Genomic DNA, 18,674 nt, shown 5'->3' with positions numbered 1-18,674 from the left:
CATAATGTTGAGTTACTCCAGCACTTTGTGTCCCTTTTTTTTCGGATTGGTAAATCGGATTCACCGTTAATCTTGTTGCAAACCTGCTGGGTTTAATATATGAGGCAGAAAAAATACATTTCAAAACCACGAATCTAGGGAAATTTTGGAAATAACTATTAATAATAAATCCTAATATTTTTGGTAATCATTCCACTTTTTAAGGCACTTTGGAAAGAGCCGGCGAGTGCAAGGCTGAGTAACAGAGGACAATGCTGGGAAGGGGCAATTTGTGCAGAAAGGAACCGTAGATGCGTCTATACAGGGTAGACAGTATGTGACTTGCTGTGAGCGCCGCCTCGTTGACATTCCCCGCCCTCCTCGCTAGCGCCGTCAGTGACGGCATTGCCGGGGTAACCATAACGACGGGACGCTCCTCGGTAGCGCTGCAAATACACTCGCCCTTGGCAATGTGCTGTAGTTATCCTCCTACAAATAACACAGGTATAGCATTAAATATGCACTTTGTTTCATTTTGCTGAAGCATACCATGTTTATGTCCATGCGATCATACGTTCTAGGTGCAGAATTAGGCCATTCGGCCCATTAAGTCTACTCTCTGCCATTCAATCATGGCTGGTCTATCTTTCCCTCTCAACCCCATTCTCCTGCCTTCTCCACATAACCCCCGACATCCTTACTAATCTATCAATCTCCACCTTAGAAATAGACATTGACGACCTCCACAGCAGTCTGTAGCAATGTCTCCAATTGGTCAACCCCCCCCCCCCCCCTCTTGCTCCCCTTGCCCCTTCCTTTTTCTTTCCCCCTTACTCCCCCCCTCCCCTGTGCCCCATCTGCATCTACTTGTGTAGGAAAGAACTGCAGATGCTGGTTTAAATCAAAGTTGGACACAAAAAACTGGAGTAAACACAGCAAGTCCGACAGCATCTCTTCAGACTGAAGAAGAGTCTCTACCCGAACCATCACCTATTCTTTTCTATGGCAGGGTAACAATGAGACAAATGGCTTCTGCTATTATAAAGTTTTATGAACATTTCTTTATTCATGCTGAGTGGAATTTAACATTTAATAATATTTTAGAAGATACTCTTGCAAATAAATATAAATGTATTTAGTAAATTGCTGTTTTTCTTTTAAATCTAGAATTGTTAATATATTAAAAGAGGTAGATGTTGAAACAGGAGTTCCAAATACATAAAGACTCTTTTGATTCGTGTTCTTCCTGGTTGTGTTATGGGCCTGTCCCACTTAGGCGATTTTTAGGCGACTGGAATTCAATGGAATTCACTGAAGTCAGCACCGGCGACAACCTACGTCACCTGGTGACAACCTACGTTAAACTGGTGACAACCTATGACAGCACCTACGTCAAGCTACGCTCATTGGCGTCAAACCCACGGTCGCCAAATTTTTCAACATGTTGAAAATCTAGCAGCGACCTGAAAGACGCTACGACTCTTTGGGCGACTGAGGAGACTACTCACGACCATACAGGCGACACCCGGCGACCATGTGGCGACAGCCTAGTTGCCTGTAGTCGCCTAAACAAATCGCCTATATGGAACAGGCCCATAAGGCTACTTGGCACCTTGAAATCTTGGTGTGTCAAAAGTTCTGATCAAGTTAACAACTGATTTTAACCATAACTTCCATTATATTTTGTCACATGATATATGTTGAAACATCAAATCAAAATACATTGCATAAAATCAAATGACTATATTGTTACCAGTCAGTTGATAGCTTGAGCAAATTGTAAATGTGCTATATTGCAGTGTTTATTAATGTCAATTAATATGACATATTGGCACTAAAATAAAAAATGAACGCTTAACTACAGAAGGGGTGATGAAAGCTGAGACTGAACAGGTTGTGGAAGCAGAGATTCCCACCAGTTTTAAGTAATATCAAGCAAAGTCATTGAGGACCATGGAGTACGTCTTGGTAAATAGGTACAAAGAGTAGATGATACTTGATGATCTACATGGATTGGAAGCGTTGAACAGACTGTTTGGGCGCTGCATATCCCATTGATTCAATGAGAGTTCATACTTACATATAAAATCCTCATACATTTAGAGATTTCTGAAAGATGATAGATTTCATATTTGCAATCTTTTCTTTTAGATTAGTTACATTACATATGCAGATACAAATATTGAATAATCAGCTTATTTACAAACTAGATCCTTTTTTCATCATTAAATCAACCGTCTCAGATTTATACCTTTAAACTTGTAAATCTCCAGTAATGGAATTATCGTCTATTCAAATAAATTATTTTCCATTAATATCACATATTATAAAATGATTAACAAACATTAAAATGCTTTTGGATAAAAGATATTTGAACAGGTACAAGGACAGGAATTGTTTTGAGGGAAATGTGGCAAATGACTCACCACCACAATAGGCCATCTTGGTGGGAATTAACAAGTTGGGGCGAAGTGGCTGTTTCTATGCTGTATGGCTATGATTCTATCAGCAGTAATAATATTTGGTTTAATGTCCCTTTGATAACATGGAACAATGTCACAAATAATTTGGATTTATATAAAATGTATTGATAATATCATCAGTGACTAAAATCCATTCAATAAATGTTTCATTGCAAATTAACACCAGGTATTTCCCCCAATTGATGTAATGTTTAAAAAAAAATTGTGATTGTGTTATCAGTTATTTAAATATCTTATATTCATTAGATATCGAAAATTATGGAATTTTAATAATAATTACTAATATAATGAAGTCATCCTTGAAGTAACCACGACATGAGTGAAGAGGTAGCACAATCTAACAGTGGCCGGTAAGAAACAATTTTAACATTTTAGGCATCATTAGAATAAAATGTTATAGTGGATCTATTATCTTAACGAATCATTCATAACCCATTTGTGGATACTTATATAGTTTTTAAACCTGACCTTCCAAATAAAAATTTTAAAAATGAATCAAGCATGCATCCCTGGAGAAAATCTGGCAGATTCATTTTAATCCCGATAAATGTGTGGTGCCTTTGTGTGCAGACAACATCAACTGTGTGTCCATGACTGGAGGAATGTTTTGAGCAAGTACAATTCACGTTTTCAATCGAATGAAAAAGTAATTACATTTGGTGCTCTGCTAGATAGTTTTCGGAAGCCCAGAGCCTCCATTTATAATTTATAACATGTGGCAGTCTATAGGTACACTTGGAATAAGTGGCTAATAGAAAATAATTAGGAAAAGTCCCAGAAAATACATTTGATAAATTGGTGAATGATGAGCAATTGTGGCTTTCAGAACTTGCTCAACCAGACATTGGAGTGGAATTTCCCAATACTTTTCTGTAATTGCTGTTATGTTTTTTTCCTTTGATTGTTTTCCCAACCCAGAAAGTTAGGTAACATTGTGTTGAGTTAGGGTGGGGTGCAAAATTGAGCTGAAGGTGTGTAGAAATTGCTTAATGGCAGGATAAGTATAAATCTGCTTATCGTTTCCTGTCCTTATTCATATGTTTTGTTTAAATACCTGCCCGTGCAATACATAAAGAATCGATAATTCAAAGCCTAAAGCCTTTTTCTTAATGTATTGATCAATTGATAAGATTAAGCTTAATAACAATTTTAAGCAACTTAAGTTTTTATTTGTGTTTGTAGTATTTTACCTTAGAGTGGGGCAATGGTTGAAATACCTACCTTTTATTTATACATATTCCAAACAAAGATAAACAATAACATTGTGTACAAATGACACAAATAGATTTAAAATTTCCAATTCTAGTCCAAACAGATAATAATAATAAATAATAAATTTTATATTTAATGGGCGCCTTTCATACAAAATCTCAAGGACACCTTACATAGTAATCGGAATAAAAACATATAATCGGAGTAAAACAAGTAATTAAAGACATCACAATGACACAAATTAAAAACAGAATTCAATCCAAAAACAGAAAATCAAAAACACAGTGTGAAGAGAGAGCAGCGGCAACCAAATCGTGCCAGCGTCCACTCTCTCTTCACGGCAGCCATCTTGGACACAGACCTACAAGACTACAGTTAGACAAAAAAAAATCATCCCCCCACAGTGGATAGCACTGTGGAGGAAGGCACAATGTCCAGTCCCCACCCCATGTTCACCCCAAAGTCAGGCCTATTGGGGCCACCGCAGTTGCCTCTACGGAGGCCCGATGTCCCTGGCCGTTCTCACCGGGTGGTCTTGCCCCGGCGTCGGGAGAGTCCTTTCGGCGGCTGGGCCACTTGGAACGGCCGCTTCTTGGTTGGAGCCCGCGGCTGCCGAAGCCGACAAGGCCGCGCCGGTTTGGCGCTCCTAGGCTCCAGATGAAAAAGTCGGCGCCCCGCTCTCCTCACTGCCGCCTTGCCGCCTCTACGCACGCCGTCTCTCCGCACGCCGCCTCTCCGCTCCGCAAACCCGCAGCCCGGAGATGTTGCTTACGGCGGTCCAGCTCGCCAGAGCTCCAGCGCTCCAGCGCTCCAATGCAGTGCCGCCACGCAGGCCGAGGTGCTGGGTGGTTCCCGCCAAGAAACGGCGCTCCAAGCCCGCTGGTAGGCCACGACGACGGGTCGACGGGCAGCCCGGAAAAAAGGCTGCCACACCGACCAGGTAGGGACCTATAAATAAAGTAACACCTACCCCCCCACATTAAAAGACCATATCCCCTACAAACAAAAAAACAGGACTCACTAAAAACTAAAAAAAAAAACGAATTTAAGACGGACGGCTGCTGCTAGCAGCCGTTCACCAAGATGGCTCCTCCCACGATGAACTGAACGATGAACACAATTCTTCATTCATAGATGCACCGACTAGGCATTTCACCCACTTATTTATCATGCACCCACTGAGCATTTCCAGCATTTTCTTTTTCATTCTAATTCTATTATCTGTACTTGCACTTATTCTTACCAGAACTGAGCTACTCAGATTTACATTTAAATGGGCCCATGTGTGTACATGTACGGAAGCCGCGGTCTCCAGCTAGATAGCGGCCGTTCCAAGTGGCCCAGCCGCTGAGAGGACTCTCCCGCCGCCGGGGCAAGACCACCCGGTGAGAACGGCCAGGAACATCGGGCCTCCGTAGAGGCAATTGCGGTGGCCTCAATAGGCCTGACTTTGGGGTGAACTTGGGATAGGGACTGGACATTGTGCCTTCCCCCACAGTGGTGTCCATTGTGGGGGGATGATTTTTTGTCTGTAAAGTAATCCTGTTAGTCTTTGTCCAAGATGGCTGCCGTGAAGGGAGAGTGGACGCTTGGCGCTTTAGCTGCCGCTGCTCTCTCTTCACATTGTGTTTTTGATTTTTGTTTTTGGACTGAATTCTGTTTTTAATTTGTGTTTCTGTGATTTCTTTATTATTTATTTTATTCTGATTATATGTTTATATTTCCTGTTAACCTATGTAAGGTGTCCTTGAGATGTCTGAAAGGCCCCAATAAATACAATTTATTATTATTATTATTATTATTATTATTATTACATTTTAGAATCTGGGAAGAGTTGATGGGAATATGGGAAGAACAGATGATTGTAGGATTAGTGTGAATCAGGGCCAGATTTACATATAAACTAGACAAGCTTAAGCTTAGGGCCTTGAGATCTAGAGGGGCCTACTCACCTCGCTGCCTCACCGACCAATCGCCCACCGGGACCTCCTACTCTTTGCCCACTGACCCTGGCCACTCCACCGCCCTCCAGCAGACCGCAGCCGTCGCTTTACCTGCAGCCTGGACTCAGCACCGGGCCTGAAGCTTCCACGCTACAGATTCCCACTCCCCTGGGTTTGACTGCGCTGGGTCCTAGTGCTATACCCCCCCCAACCCTGGTAATCTCAGTGGCTGTTCCACTGGGTCTTCCCCATTCCCCTCAAACCACGTGACCCCAGCTCTTCCCCACCCACACTACAGTCCTCATACCCCCCTCCCCCCTGACCACCCACCACCCCTCCATCAGACATCGCCTTGGCCTCAGTCCACACCTGCCTTCCACCGGCCCCAACCCCCATCCCTGCCACAGGCCCAACACTCCAGAGCTTCAGACGGCGATCCAGGTAAGGCATCGCCCACTCCGCAATGAATCCAATATGTATTTTAAAACCAACTGTTTAATGACAACATACGGTAGGATTTAAAAGAGTCACATTGTCACTGTCCGGTAGTCATGGTCCTCTAGTCATGGCAGTGGGGGTTTGGGAGGGGGGCCACACAAGTGAAATAGCTTAGGGCCTCTCTTCATCTAAATCCGGCCCTGGTGTGAATGGTAGTTGATGGTCAGTGTTGAGTCATTAGGCTGAAGTGTCTGTTTCCGGCTGCATGACCAACATGCTTTGACTCTACATTTATGAAAGGATGCATAACCAGCATATTGTAATCAAGAGAAGGAGACGTGTTCAAGATTACCACTCATGTCTTGCAAATAGCAATAAGGTACAGGTCCTCTTTTTGATGATTCCCCTCTTTCAAGGCCTGACAAAGTCACACACACTGAATAAAACATTAATGTTATATGTTCTAAAGAAATTATGCAACAGTATACAATATAAGCAATTCTAAAGTAGGCATCAATATAGGAAATCAGGGAGGGTCTGGCAGTAGCACAGGGTAAAAACAGAGGCACAAGAATTAAGAGCTTTAAGAAACAACCAAAGCACAAATTAGTCATAATTGAGTTCATTGCATCCATTAATATACCAAATACAGTACATGTATAATTGCAGTTACAAGACCACTTGGTTTTACTAAAATTAACAGAGGCTAATGTTGACTGTTGATATCCAAGTGTTTGGCTATCTTTCCTCAGTATCTCTTCCCATGGCGTAGTATTATTTTTTCAAGATAATGAACTTATTAATACATAAATGCTGCTTAATCTCATAAATGCAATATTTTACATTAATGGATTGTGTTGCTGATTTGAACAAACAGAAACACCATTTAGATTTTTCTTTTGGTTTAAATTATGGACGCATGGTTGCAAGGGAAAGTGCCAGGAGAGGGGGTGGTTTGGGTGGGAAGGTTTTTAGATTAGATTTCCTTTATTGTCATTCAGACCTTTCGGTCTGAACGAAATGCTGTTGCCTGCAGCCATACATGTAATAATAACAACACACAATAAACACAAATTAACATCCACCACAGTGAGTTCACCAAACACCTCCTCACTGTGATGGAGGCAAAAGTCTTAGAGTTACTGTCTCTTCCCTCCTCTTCTCCCTCTGCGCCGAGGCGATACCCCACCGGGCGATGGTATCAGTCCCGCGGTTCAAGCTCCGCGGCCCGGGGGTGGTCGAAGCTGCCGCCCTCCAGTCCAGCGGACGCAGCTGTTGCAACGGGAGCTCCGGAAAACAGGCACCAGCCTGTGACCTGCGAGCTCCCGACATTGTCATCCACTGGCCCGCGGCCGAGCCCCGGATCCAGGTCGCCACCACCAGAACGCCGCCTCAGCCGCCGGAGCACCGTCTCCGCCCCGCACCGGGCCGCCCACACGTCAGCGTCTCAGCCCCGCACCGGGCCGCCCCCACGGGAGCGCCTTCCAGCCGGGAGCTGGTCCGCCCTCACCGGAGCGCCTTCCAGCCAGTAGCCAGGCCACCCACATGACAGCGTCTCAGCCCCGCACCGGGCTGCCCCCACGGGAGCGCCTTCCAGCCGGGACCCAGGCCGCTCACACGGGAGCGCCTTCCAGCCGGTAGCCGTGCCGCCCGCACGGGAGTGTCTCAGCCCCGCGCCGTCCGCCCTCACCGGAGCGCCGAGTCGTGCCGCTGCCCGGACGTCGCCACAGCTCGAAGACGGCCAGCCTCGCGTTGGTGAGTCCTGGCTGGCTCTACCTCTGGACCCTCGAGGTCGGTAGCAGGTTGGAGGCCGCCAGCTCCGCCATTAGGCCTCAGCGCAGACGGGGGAAGAGAAGGGGGATACGACAAAAAAGTCGCATTCCCCCGAAGGGAGAGACAGAAAGCCCTGTTTCACCCCCCCCCCCCCCCCCCCACACATAACACCACCTAAGGTGCGAATTGACCAGGGAGTTACGGAGGGAGCGGTCTCTGCGGAAAGCAGACAGGGGAGGATGTGGCCAGTGGTGGGATCCCGTTGGAGGTGGCGAAAATGTCGGAGGATTATTTGTTGTATGTGACGGCTGGTAGGGTGGAAGGTGAGGACAATGGGGACTCTGCCTTTGTTACGAGTGGGGGGATGGGGAGTGAGAGCAGAATTACAGGGTATAGAAGAGACCCTGGTGAGAGCGTAATCTATAGTAGAAGAGGGGAACCCCCGTTCCCTGAAGAATGAGGACCTCCGATGCCCTAGTGTGGAACACCTCATCCTGGGTGAAGATGCGGCGTAGACGGAGGAATTGGGAGTAGGGGATGGAGTTCTTACAGGAAGCAGGGTGGGAAGAAGTGTAGTTCAGATAGCCATGGGAGACAGTTGAAATGTTGGAAGGCAAGGTAGAAGGATTGAAACTAAAACTGAAGAATGCTGCAGCTAATAAGCATTTTTGTAGCAATATCAAACCCGACAAAAATGTGAGAAGATTGACAGGGCTTTCTTCAAAGGAAGACTTAGACAATCCATGTGAGTATGTGAAGCATAAAACAATGAAAATGCGATATTGGGAAGGGAAGAAAAAAGTCATCAGTACTAATGTATCAAGAACATTTAAACAATTGTCAAAGAAGTCTGGACCCAGATCAAAACTCAGCATCAAGGATAAAATGGTACTCGTGTTGATGAAGCTACTCCTTGGGCTGTCGATGGTGCTTTTCGTGACTTTGTTTGGACTCAGTGGGGGTACATGTTCTAAAATATTCAATACTTGGATTAAATTCCGAGCCATCCAATAGAAACTCCTGATTTTATGGCCAGATCGTGATTTGATAAGATCCACGCAGCAGATAATAAATAAATGCCCAGCACTGAGATGCATTCTCGACTGCACAGAGATATTTATAGAACAACCACGGCATTCACAGTTGCAGGCTTTGACATGGTCCGACTGCAAGAAACACAAAACTGTGAAACTATTGGTTACTATGAATTAGTATACAAACTGGTGGATTTTTTTCTGACAGTATGACAGTACTGAACTATACATTTAGTTTGTGAAGGCCCAGTGTAGTTGCATTTGCATAAACAATTTTAAGATTAAAAAAAATTTCAAGCAACAATGACTACGACTATGTCGGGATCTTGTTTTGCATATCTGCTGTGTCGTTTTTAATAATTCTTCATGTCCCAGGTAGATAAAATGTTGGGGGAAATCATAGTGCTTTGGAATTGCAAATAATTGATAAAAATATGCCAGATTAATATTTAGGAGGTGGCATGTCATGATCGCTGTACACGCGATAGAAGATTGCTTGCTAGCATTTTAAGATACAAAGAAGATGAAAACAGACCGAAATTTTTATTTTTACACAGTTCCGCCCAATATGTAAACACAGTTTATACAGCGCTGTGTTCGCGATCACTAGCAACACTCTTTGTTAATCCCAAATGACCTTTGACAAATCCCATGATTCATTGCGAGAGCGAGATACAGAACTCACTTATGATACTTACTGGACAGATGGGAGGAGCAAAGATAATATTTATGTATGCATATTTGTGAACTTACTCCATTAGTGGGTCAAGATTTAGATAATATATAATTTATTCAGTACACCATTTGGAATCTGCTTTTACCAATTCTGCCCAGGGCAAACAAGAAAGAAAATCAAACAAAAATTATACGTTACTCAGAGTTCAGGAAGATGTCTCAAAATTGCCTTTTGCAAATTGAGCTGCTGTTTACTCACTCATGGACTAATGTTAATTTCTTCATATTTTTTAAGCAATTATGCATTCATATTTGGTGGAAGTTATGAGGAAGAAGAGAGTCCTGCAAGCAGTAGTGCTGCCAGTGGACTATATGCAACCAAGATATATGTACGTGACATGGCTGCATCTGTGAAGCAACAAGCAACTTTGAAATTAGAAAATTCAGCAAGAATAATACAAAGAGCATGGAGAAGGCATATCGTGAGTTTTATCATATACTAAAATTGACAAAATACACTGCAGGGATGATATGGTAAATATGAATATTTTTGAATTTTGTGCATATCAATATTGTGCCATAGAGGCATATGAGACTGTAGATGCTGGAACCCGAAGCCAAGAAAAGGAGAAGCTGGAGGAGGAACTCAGCGGGCCATGTAGCATCTGTGGAGAGAAATGGACAGTCAACATTTTGGGTCACGGTCGAGATGGGGGGTCTTGAGCAGCTCTCTATTTTTTTTTGCTCCAATATTATGCCTGATGTGTCTTACCATATAACCGTAAATAAATTCTTAAAATGTCAAAATGCAAAGCATTTTAGTATGTCTTGAGAAATTATATGAACATTCAGTTTCTTCATTGACACACTTTCCATATATCCCCTAAGTGCTCCCACTCACCACGGAAGGAAGCTAGCACTACACCCTTCCCAATTAAGCCAGTGCTAACTGTAATTACCATATCATGGGTACGTACGTACGCGTACATCAGGGGTCTCCAAACTATGGCCCATGGGCCACAACTGGTCCGCCACGAGATTTTATCCGGCTCGCAGCAAGCTCAGCGCAGGACGGAGCGTATGTCAGTTAGGCGTCGAGTCGATTCGAGTCGGGGAGCAGGCGGCCCGGAACTGCTCATAGTGTTGTTACAAGGTAGGTCCCAAGCAATTACAGGGTCGCCGTGAAGAAGGGTGCAATGTGGGGGTTTGGGGGGGGGGAAGGTTGTTCGGCGGCGGCCAAAATGGGTTCAGTGGCGGGGGCGATGTTCGGCGGCGTGGCAACGGTCAGAATGGGTCGGCGGCATGGTATAACGTGTGATCGTTCCTCTGCCCTCTCTCTCTCACCTCTATGCCCTCTCTCTTTGTGTCCCTGTTTTAAAAGCAATTTCCACCCATGGTGGGGGAAGATGCTGGAGTCAATTATAAAAGATGAAATAGCGGCACATTTGGATAGCAGTAACAGGAATGGTCCGAGTCAGCATGGATTTACAAAGGATAAATCATGCTTGACTAAGCTTCTGGAATTTTTTGAGGAAGTAACTAGGATAATGGACAAGGGAGAGCCAGTGGATGTAGTGTACCTGGACATTCAAAAAGCATTTGATAAGGTCCCACATAGGAGATTAGTGGGCAAAATTAGAGCACATGGTATTGGGGGTAGAGTACTGACATGGATAGAAAATTGGTTGGCAGACTAGTGGGGTACCTCAAGGCTCAGTGCTAGGACTGCAGCTATTTACAATATACATTCATGATTTAGATGAAGGGATTTAAAGTAACATTAGCAAATTTGCAGGTGACACAAAGCTGGGTGGCAGTGTGAACTGTGAGGAGGATGCTATGATGATGCAGGGTGACTTGGACAGATTGGGTGAGTAGGCAGATGCAGTTTAACATGGATAAATGTGAGGTTATCCACTTTGGTGGCAAAAACAGGAAGGCAGATTATTATCTGAATAGTGTCAAGTTAGTAAAAGGGGAAGTACAACGAGATCTGGGTGTCCTTGTACATCAGCCACTGAAAGTAAGCATGCAGGTACAGCAGGCAGTGAAGAAAGCTAATGGCATGTTGGTCATCATAACGAGAGGAGTTGAGTATAGGAGCAAAGAGGTCCTTCTGCAGTTGTACAGGGCCCTGGTGAGACCACACCTGGAGTATTGTGTGCAGTTTTTGTCTCCAAATTGGAGGAAGGACATTCTTGCTATTGATGGAGTGCAGCGTAGGTTTACAAGGTTAATTCCCAGGATGGCGGGACTGTCATATGTTGAAAGAATGGAGCGACTGGGCTTGTATACACTGGAATTTAGAAGGATGAGAGGGATCTTATTGAAACATGTAAGATTATTAAGGGATTGGACATGCTAGAGGTAGGAAATGTGTTCCCAATGTTGGGGGAGTCCAGAACCAGGGGCCACAGTTTAAGAAAAAGGGGTATGCCCTTTAGATCGAAGATCAGGAAAACCTTTTCACCCAGAGAGTTGTGAGTCTGTGGAATTCTCTGCCTCAGAAGGTAGTGGAGGCTGATTCTCTGGATGCTTTCAAGAGAGAGTTAGATAGATCTCTTAAAGTTAGCGGAGTCAAGGGATAGAAACATAGAAACATAGAAAGTAGGTGCGAGAGTAGACCACCAGGTCCGTCGAGCCCGCACCGCCATTCGCTCATGGCTGAACACTAAACAGACACACTTACCCACAAACAGTAGACACAAGACACAGAACACAAGACACTACCCTCCCCTTCATACCGCTATCACCCCTCTCCACCCCAAGAACCGCGTGATCTCCTGGGGGAGGCAAAAAACCGGATAAAAACCCAGGTCCAATTCGGGAAAAAAAATCCGGGAAATTCCTCTCCGACCCCAATCCAGGCGATCGACACTTGTCCAGGAGATCACTCAGGTCTTACTATACTAACCATACCTAGGTCCATATCCCTGCCCTCTCCCCGTAGCCCCTTATCCCCTCGGCAGCTAAAAAACCATCTATTCTAGACTTAAATATATTTAACGTTTCTGCTTCCACTGCTCCCTGGGGCAGTGAATTCCATAAATTAACCACCCTCTTGGTGAAGAAGTTCTTCCTCATCTCAGTTTTAAAAGAGCCCCCCCTTATTCTGCAACTATGTGGATATGGGGAGAAGACAGGAACGGGGTACTGATTGTGGATGATCAGCCATAATCACAGTGAATGGCGGTGCTGGCTCGAAGGACAAAATGGCCTACTCCTGCACCTATTGTCTATTTTCTATTGCGATCATTTTCAGGACAACTCATGAAACAATGACACAATGATAAAACACTTCCTGTCATACACTTATTTGGTCTAAATATTTCTTCCCCACCCAACTCTGGGCTTGCAGCAAACACTAACTAAAGACCAACCCTGATATCAATAAAACACGTGGGAAAGGCAAAGCTGTTATGGTTTGGTGAACTAGCCCTACATTTAAGAAGACCAATGTTAGCACTATACTAAGACTTCTCCTTATACCTCCCACTAAATTTTGTCCCCTACCTCTGAACATCAGGTCATTGCCTCCCAATCACTGAGCTCAAGAAATCTACCCTCCACAGCCTCCAGCCTTTAACTCCCACTGCACTGCACTGCATACTTCTGCCTCAAGACCCACAAGTAGCATTGTCTTGATTAAGCCATTATTTCAGCCTGCTTTCCTACCTTGACTTCCCTACTCTTTTCCCCCTTTCTATTTATTTCCATATTACATCTCATGGCTACCACCACTTTGATAGTTCCAGGTGCCAATAGGTCAATCCTTACCATAGAATTCCCTTCCCTCCACACCATCCCATAATAGGATGGTCTGAGGTCCCTTCACTCCTTACTTGAACATCAGCCAAACCATTCCTCTTCCACAACTGCTCTCCTTCACCTGGCTGAAATCATTCATACATTGAACAATTCCTCCGTCAATTCCACTTACTTTCTCCAGATCAAAGACACAGCTGCCATCACAATCAGATCCCTTTACAGCAGATAAGTACTAAATGTGACAGAAGGCAGTGGTCACAACACACTAAAGTTCATCAGAGGTCACAATGGAAGAGACCATCCCATTTAGGACAAACTGGTACCTTTTCAGAGGATTACTGTCAAGGTTGCTTGATGAAAGTAGATGTATGGTCAATACATTGACATCACAGGTCAGCAACAGGTCTTGGGACCAATCAGGAGCATATCTAGACACAAGGAACTGCAGATGTTGACTATAAAAAAAGACATAAAGTGCTGGAGTAACTCAGCGGGTCAGGCAGCATCTCTGGAGAACATGGAACCGAAAGGTCTGAATGACAATAAAGGAATCTAATCTAATCTAAAGAACACGGATAGGCAATGTTTCTGGCCAGGATCCTTCTTTCAGATTGATTATAGTGGGTGGGGAGAAAGGGAGAGAGATGGGGGCAGGACTAGGGTTGCCAACTGTCCCGTATTAGCTGGGACATCCCGTATATTGGGCTAAATTGGTTTGTCCCATACGGGACCGCCCTTGTCCCGTATTTGACTGCTACTATTCGGGTCGAGGGGACTGTCCGGTTCGGAATGCCGTGTCCGGCCCCGCCTCACCTGTCCCGATGTAGTGCAGCCCATGGAGTGCAACAGCAGCATCTCACCCGTGGCCCCGTCGGTCGGTCTCCCGATCAGCTGACTGACCTTCGGACTTTCGCTTACCGCCGACACCACCACCCCTCCTTCTCATTGATGGATGGGGTGCCGGACTTTGCACGCGACTCCTCAGCTGGCCCGCCAGCTATGCTTTGTGTGCAGTCCAGCACCCAGGCCAACTCATCATTCACCCACCATAGCCGAGTTGGCAACGAATTGCCGTCGGGAATTTGTCCCTTATTTTGACCTTTTGTCCCTTATCTGGGAGTGAGAAAGTTGGCAACCCTAGGAAGGACAAAGGCTGGCAAATGATAGATGGATACAAGTGAAAGAGGGGATGTGTTTGATTGGTAGATGGTTGGACAAAGGCCAGAGATGAAAAGGCAAAAAGTGTGAGATAAGGAGACAAGGATAGATGAGGCACAAAATGTAAATCCAGAAAAAGGAATCGACGTGGAAGAGGAGGGGGGTGAGGTGAAATGGGGGGGTGGGAATGGGGGGACGAAAGGGGGGGGGGGGGGGGGGGAGGTAAGGGGGGGGGGGGGGGGGGGGGGGGGGGGGGGGGGAGGGAGAAATGGGTAGCATCTAGGTGGAGCACCTAAAATTGGAAAATTCAATGTTCATACCGTTGGTTTTTTAAGCTAACCAAGTGGAAGATGAGGTATATCAGGACGAGACCCAGGACAATCTTTTGACCCAAGTATCTGGAACACTTCATGCCAATGTAAAGCACGCAGAATCTGGAAGGTTATTTTGTTTTTCCCTTTGATTTCCCATTATTAAAGGAGGCATGTTCCTGAAATGGCTGTGAGCTACAGTCACTATGTGCATTTGGTGAAATTAAATATGCATTCTATATTTAAATGTTTGCACATTATTATCTGATATTATTTGATTTGAGAAACATGCATTATTTTTTACTCATTGATGTAATTATCATGATTTTCTGTTTGTAGGACATGCAGCTGTTTAAGCATTACAGGAATATGATTAATTTCAGAGGGAAAGGAAATCCTAAATTCATGATGAAATGTATTAACCCTATTGAGGTAAGGGAAAAGATGTATTACTAAAACATTCATATTTTCTCACCTAGGTCTTTTTTTAATTCAACCCAGCAGGCTGTGAAGTATTTGGAAAACTGATATATATCTTTGCTTTAGCAGTGAATCATTTGTGCTCTTACCCCTACCTTCTCCCGCAATGGTTCATGCCAAATATATGCAAAATAAAAATGTTTTGCTGTGTTTTTGTTTGTCTGATTATTATGAATCATTGCTCTAGTTGCAGCGAGCATCATGATCGCAATGTGCAAACCAAGGTACATGGTGCAATCTAAACAAGGCCCATGGCAGATCATTACTGAGGGTGGGGTTGTGGTTAGGGTTGCAGAGTGGTTCAGGAGCCTAGTGGGTGATGGGATGAAGCTGTTTTTGAACCTGGAGGACGTGGTTCTCAGACTCCTGTATCTATTTCCCAAAAGAAGTAGTGAGATGAGTATGTGGCCAGGGTGGTGTGGATCTTTGATATTAGCTGACTCAGAGATTGAGCGGCATAGTGGTGCAGCGGTAGATTTGTGTAGGGGGTGATCGCTGGTGCGGACTCGATGGGCCAAAGGGTCTGTTTCCATGTTGTATCTCTAATGCACTAAAGCTGCCTTTTTGAGGCAGCGCTTCCTGGAGATCCTTTCCATGGTGCGAAGGCCAATGCCTGTGATGGACCAGACAATGTTCACCACTTTCTGCAGCCTCCTTCGTTCTTGGCCGTTGGAGTTACCGAACCAGGTCATGATGCAACCAGTTAGTATGCTCTCTACCATTCGTTTTCAATTGTTTTCACCCAACAAACAGCTAACGATGGCCTGTTTCCTTTATCATTGTTACTTTTTTGCATTTCTTTCATTCATTGTTCTTTATCTCTCTACATCATCGTCTATATCTTTCGTTTCCCTTATCCCTAACCAGTCTGATGAAGGGTCTAGAACCGAAATGTCACCCATTCCTTCTCTCCAGAGATGCTGCTTGACCCACTGAGTTACTCCAGCTTTCTGTGTCTATCTTCAATAGGGATGGATTGTTTTAGTTGCTGAAGGTTTGCAAATAGAAATGCAATTTGTGCAAATCACCAGTGGACATTTCTACCTCTAAATTATCTTTGACGAAAGGTAATTGATGAAGGTTGAGAAAAATCTATCAATGAGAAATTTGTAAAGTTGCCATTGTCTAATCTAAATCCATTGCTCCTATACATTCACAGGCAGACTTACTGGACAGTGCTGCTGGAGTTCATGTGCGATTCAGACTGGGGGGAGTAAGTCATTTTTGTTAGCATTAATTGAAATGAATACTATTTTTGCCCATGCATACTCAGTACTGTCGCCTTTTAGGCATTGTGTGTGTGTTTGTGTATGAAAATTGTTCAATTAGAATTCTGCACTAGTAAATAGCCGCCTCTCATTTTATGCAGGGGTTATGTTCCTGAAAAGCAGTGCATTTATCAAAAATACCTAAATTAAAAATATTTTTACCATCGGAATGTATGTAAATGGTACAGATTAGGGGAAAATATGACCAGTAGCCCACACCTTGGTGTTTGAAAATAAATGAACTAGTGAGAGTTTTTTTACATAGCTTTTGAGAGCATGGGGTTTGCAGAATGATACACAAGCACTGATTTTAATTTAAGTAGTCTGAAGAATGATCCCAACCCAAAATATCACCTATCCATGTTCTCCAGAGATGCTGCCTGACCTGCTGAATTACTCCAGCACTTTGTGTCTTTCTTTGGCATAAACACGCATCTGCAGTTCCTTATTATTACACTGCAGCCTTGTTAGGCATTACCCCCTCCCCCTAACAGTAAGGTGTAACGTTCCTTAGAGGCCTTGAAGCCAGGTGCCGTTTTGTCCTTGCGAGAGACAGATTACCCATGAATGGAATATGTGCTAATCTTGAACAAATTCACTCAATAATAAGTGATTTCTACACAGGGTGACTTCAGTGGGGAACTTCATCTGCCTTCAATCACAGAAAATTGTGTTTTTATGTGATTTTCCTTTTGTTTGAATTAATGGGAACTTGGCTGATATTTCAATACTAATTGCAGTTGAAATTCCCACCAGTGCTACAAAACAGAAATGTGTTCCCTACCAATATAAAAAGTAGTATTTTCTTTATCTAGGTAACCATATATATCACCTTTTTTTTCTATCATTCACATAAAACCTCAGCTTCTGACACAAATTTCTGAATATATTTGTCTTGAAACAGAAAACAGCCCTGGTCACAATTCTTTGTTGTGCGTGTGCACGCACGCACACATGTGCACAAGGGCACACTCATACGCACACACTCAGAGCCACACGGACATACACATGCAATGCAACAGATACATGCACGCGCATAAACATGCACACACTCATACGGACACAGAAACACACACGTAATGCAACAGTTACACGCACGCACACATGCACACACAAGGGCACACTCATATGCACACAGAAACACACAGACACACACACGCAATGCAACAGATACACGCATTCACACATGCGCACACAAGGGCACACTCATATGCACACAGAAACACACAGACACACACACTTAGAGCCACACAGACACACACACGCAATGCAACAGATACACGCACGCAAACATGCACACACCCACGGGCACACTCATACGCACACAGAAACACACAGACACACACGCACACACACAGAAACACATAGACACACACACGATGCAACAGATACATGCACGCACACGAGCGCACACACACGCTTTTATACAAACACAATGCAGAATCCTTGATTCTATAAAGTTCTCATTTGCACTGTTATCTGTTGTTGTGCATTATTCTCCACATTATCAAATTTGATAGCATCCATTTGTACCAGTGTTTAGAAATAGTTGCCTTCACATTTTCCTAATGTAATTCAATCTAAATTGATTCTTCATGTTCTGATTTATAGGAAACATTTCCTCCAGAAATCTACTACAAAATATTCACGCACCGCCCGATTGTGGATTTGTGTGCAAACAGTCCTAAAGACTATACCAATCCTGCAGTGAAACAGAAAGTCCCCAGGCAAGTTCATAACCATGATCTTGTCAAAACTCAAGAAGTTGATCGTAGTGGATGGTACAAACGAATAGAGAATAATGATTGGAGAAGTCTTTCAGACAAGGTAAAAAACTACTAACCATTTTCCTGAGATATGATGTTTATAGTTGCACATATGTACATAAAATGAATCTTGAGGTTGGTGGCCCTTAACTATTGCCAAAAACAGAGCACTTAAAACAAATGCTGCCGCAGAGCGCAGAATTAGGTAATCATTGATATTTCAAGATTGTGGTGTTGTAACCTGTTACAGAGAGAGTTACCCAAGAAGCAATTTGACAGGTGGATGAGATTTCAAAAAATAGATCATTACATAAAGCCACATCGCGTGTGGGAATGGTGGGTGAACACATCTTGTTGTGAATTAGATTTACTTTTTTTACTTTAGA

The 18,674-nt window shown here is 43.9% G+C and overlaps 1 protein-coding gene across 2 annotated transcripts in view; it reads left to right on the top strand.

Moving 5' to 3' along the window:
* Positions 1–381: 381 nt before the first annotated feature.
* The window catches only part of c6h11orf65 (chromosome 6 C11orf65 homolog), a 30,468-nt gene continuing 12,175 nt past the window's right edge, over positions 382–18,674 (top strand). For both annotated transcript variants that reach the window (XM_033022702.1, XM_033022703.1), the window contains exons 1-6: positions 382–483; positions 2,709–2,812; positions 9,833–10,019; positions 15,114–15,206; positions 16,414–16,467; positions 18,134–18,349. In XM_033022702.1, coding sequence (XP_032878593.1) covers positions 2,778–2,812; positions 9,833–10,019; positions 15,114–15,206; positions 16,414–16,467; positions 18,134–18,349 — 585 coding nt within the window. In that variant the 5' untranslated portion in view covers positions 382–483; positions 2,709–2,777. The remainder of the gene's footprint in view (positions 484–2,708; positions 2,813–9,832; positions 10,020–15,113; positions 15,207–16,413; positions 16,468–18,133; positions 18,350–18,674) is intronic.

The sequence above is a fragment of the Amblyraja radiata genome, chromosome 6 (genome assembly GCF_010909765.2).
Source record: "Amblyraja radiata isolate CabotCenter1 chromosome 6, sAmbRad1.1.pri, whole genome shotgun sequence".
NCBI classification, from domain to species: domain Eukaryota; kingdom Metazoa; phylum Chordata; class Chondrichthyes; order Rajiformes; family Rajidae; genus Amblyraja; species Amblyraja radiata.
This window is presented reverse-complemented; position numbering and strand designations above follow the sequence as displayed.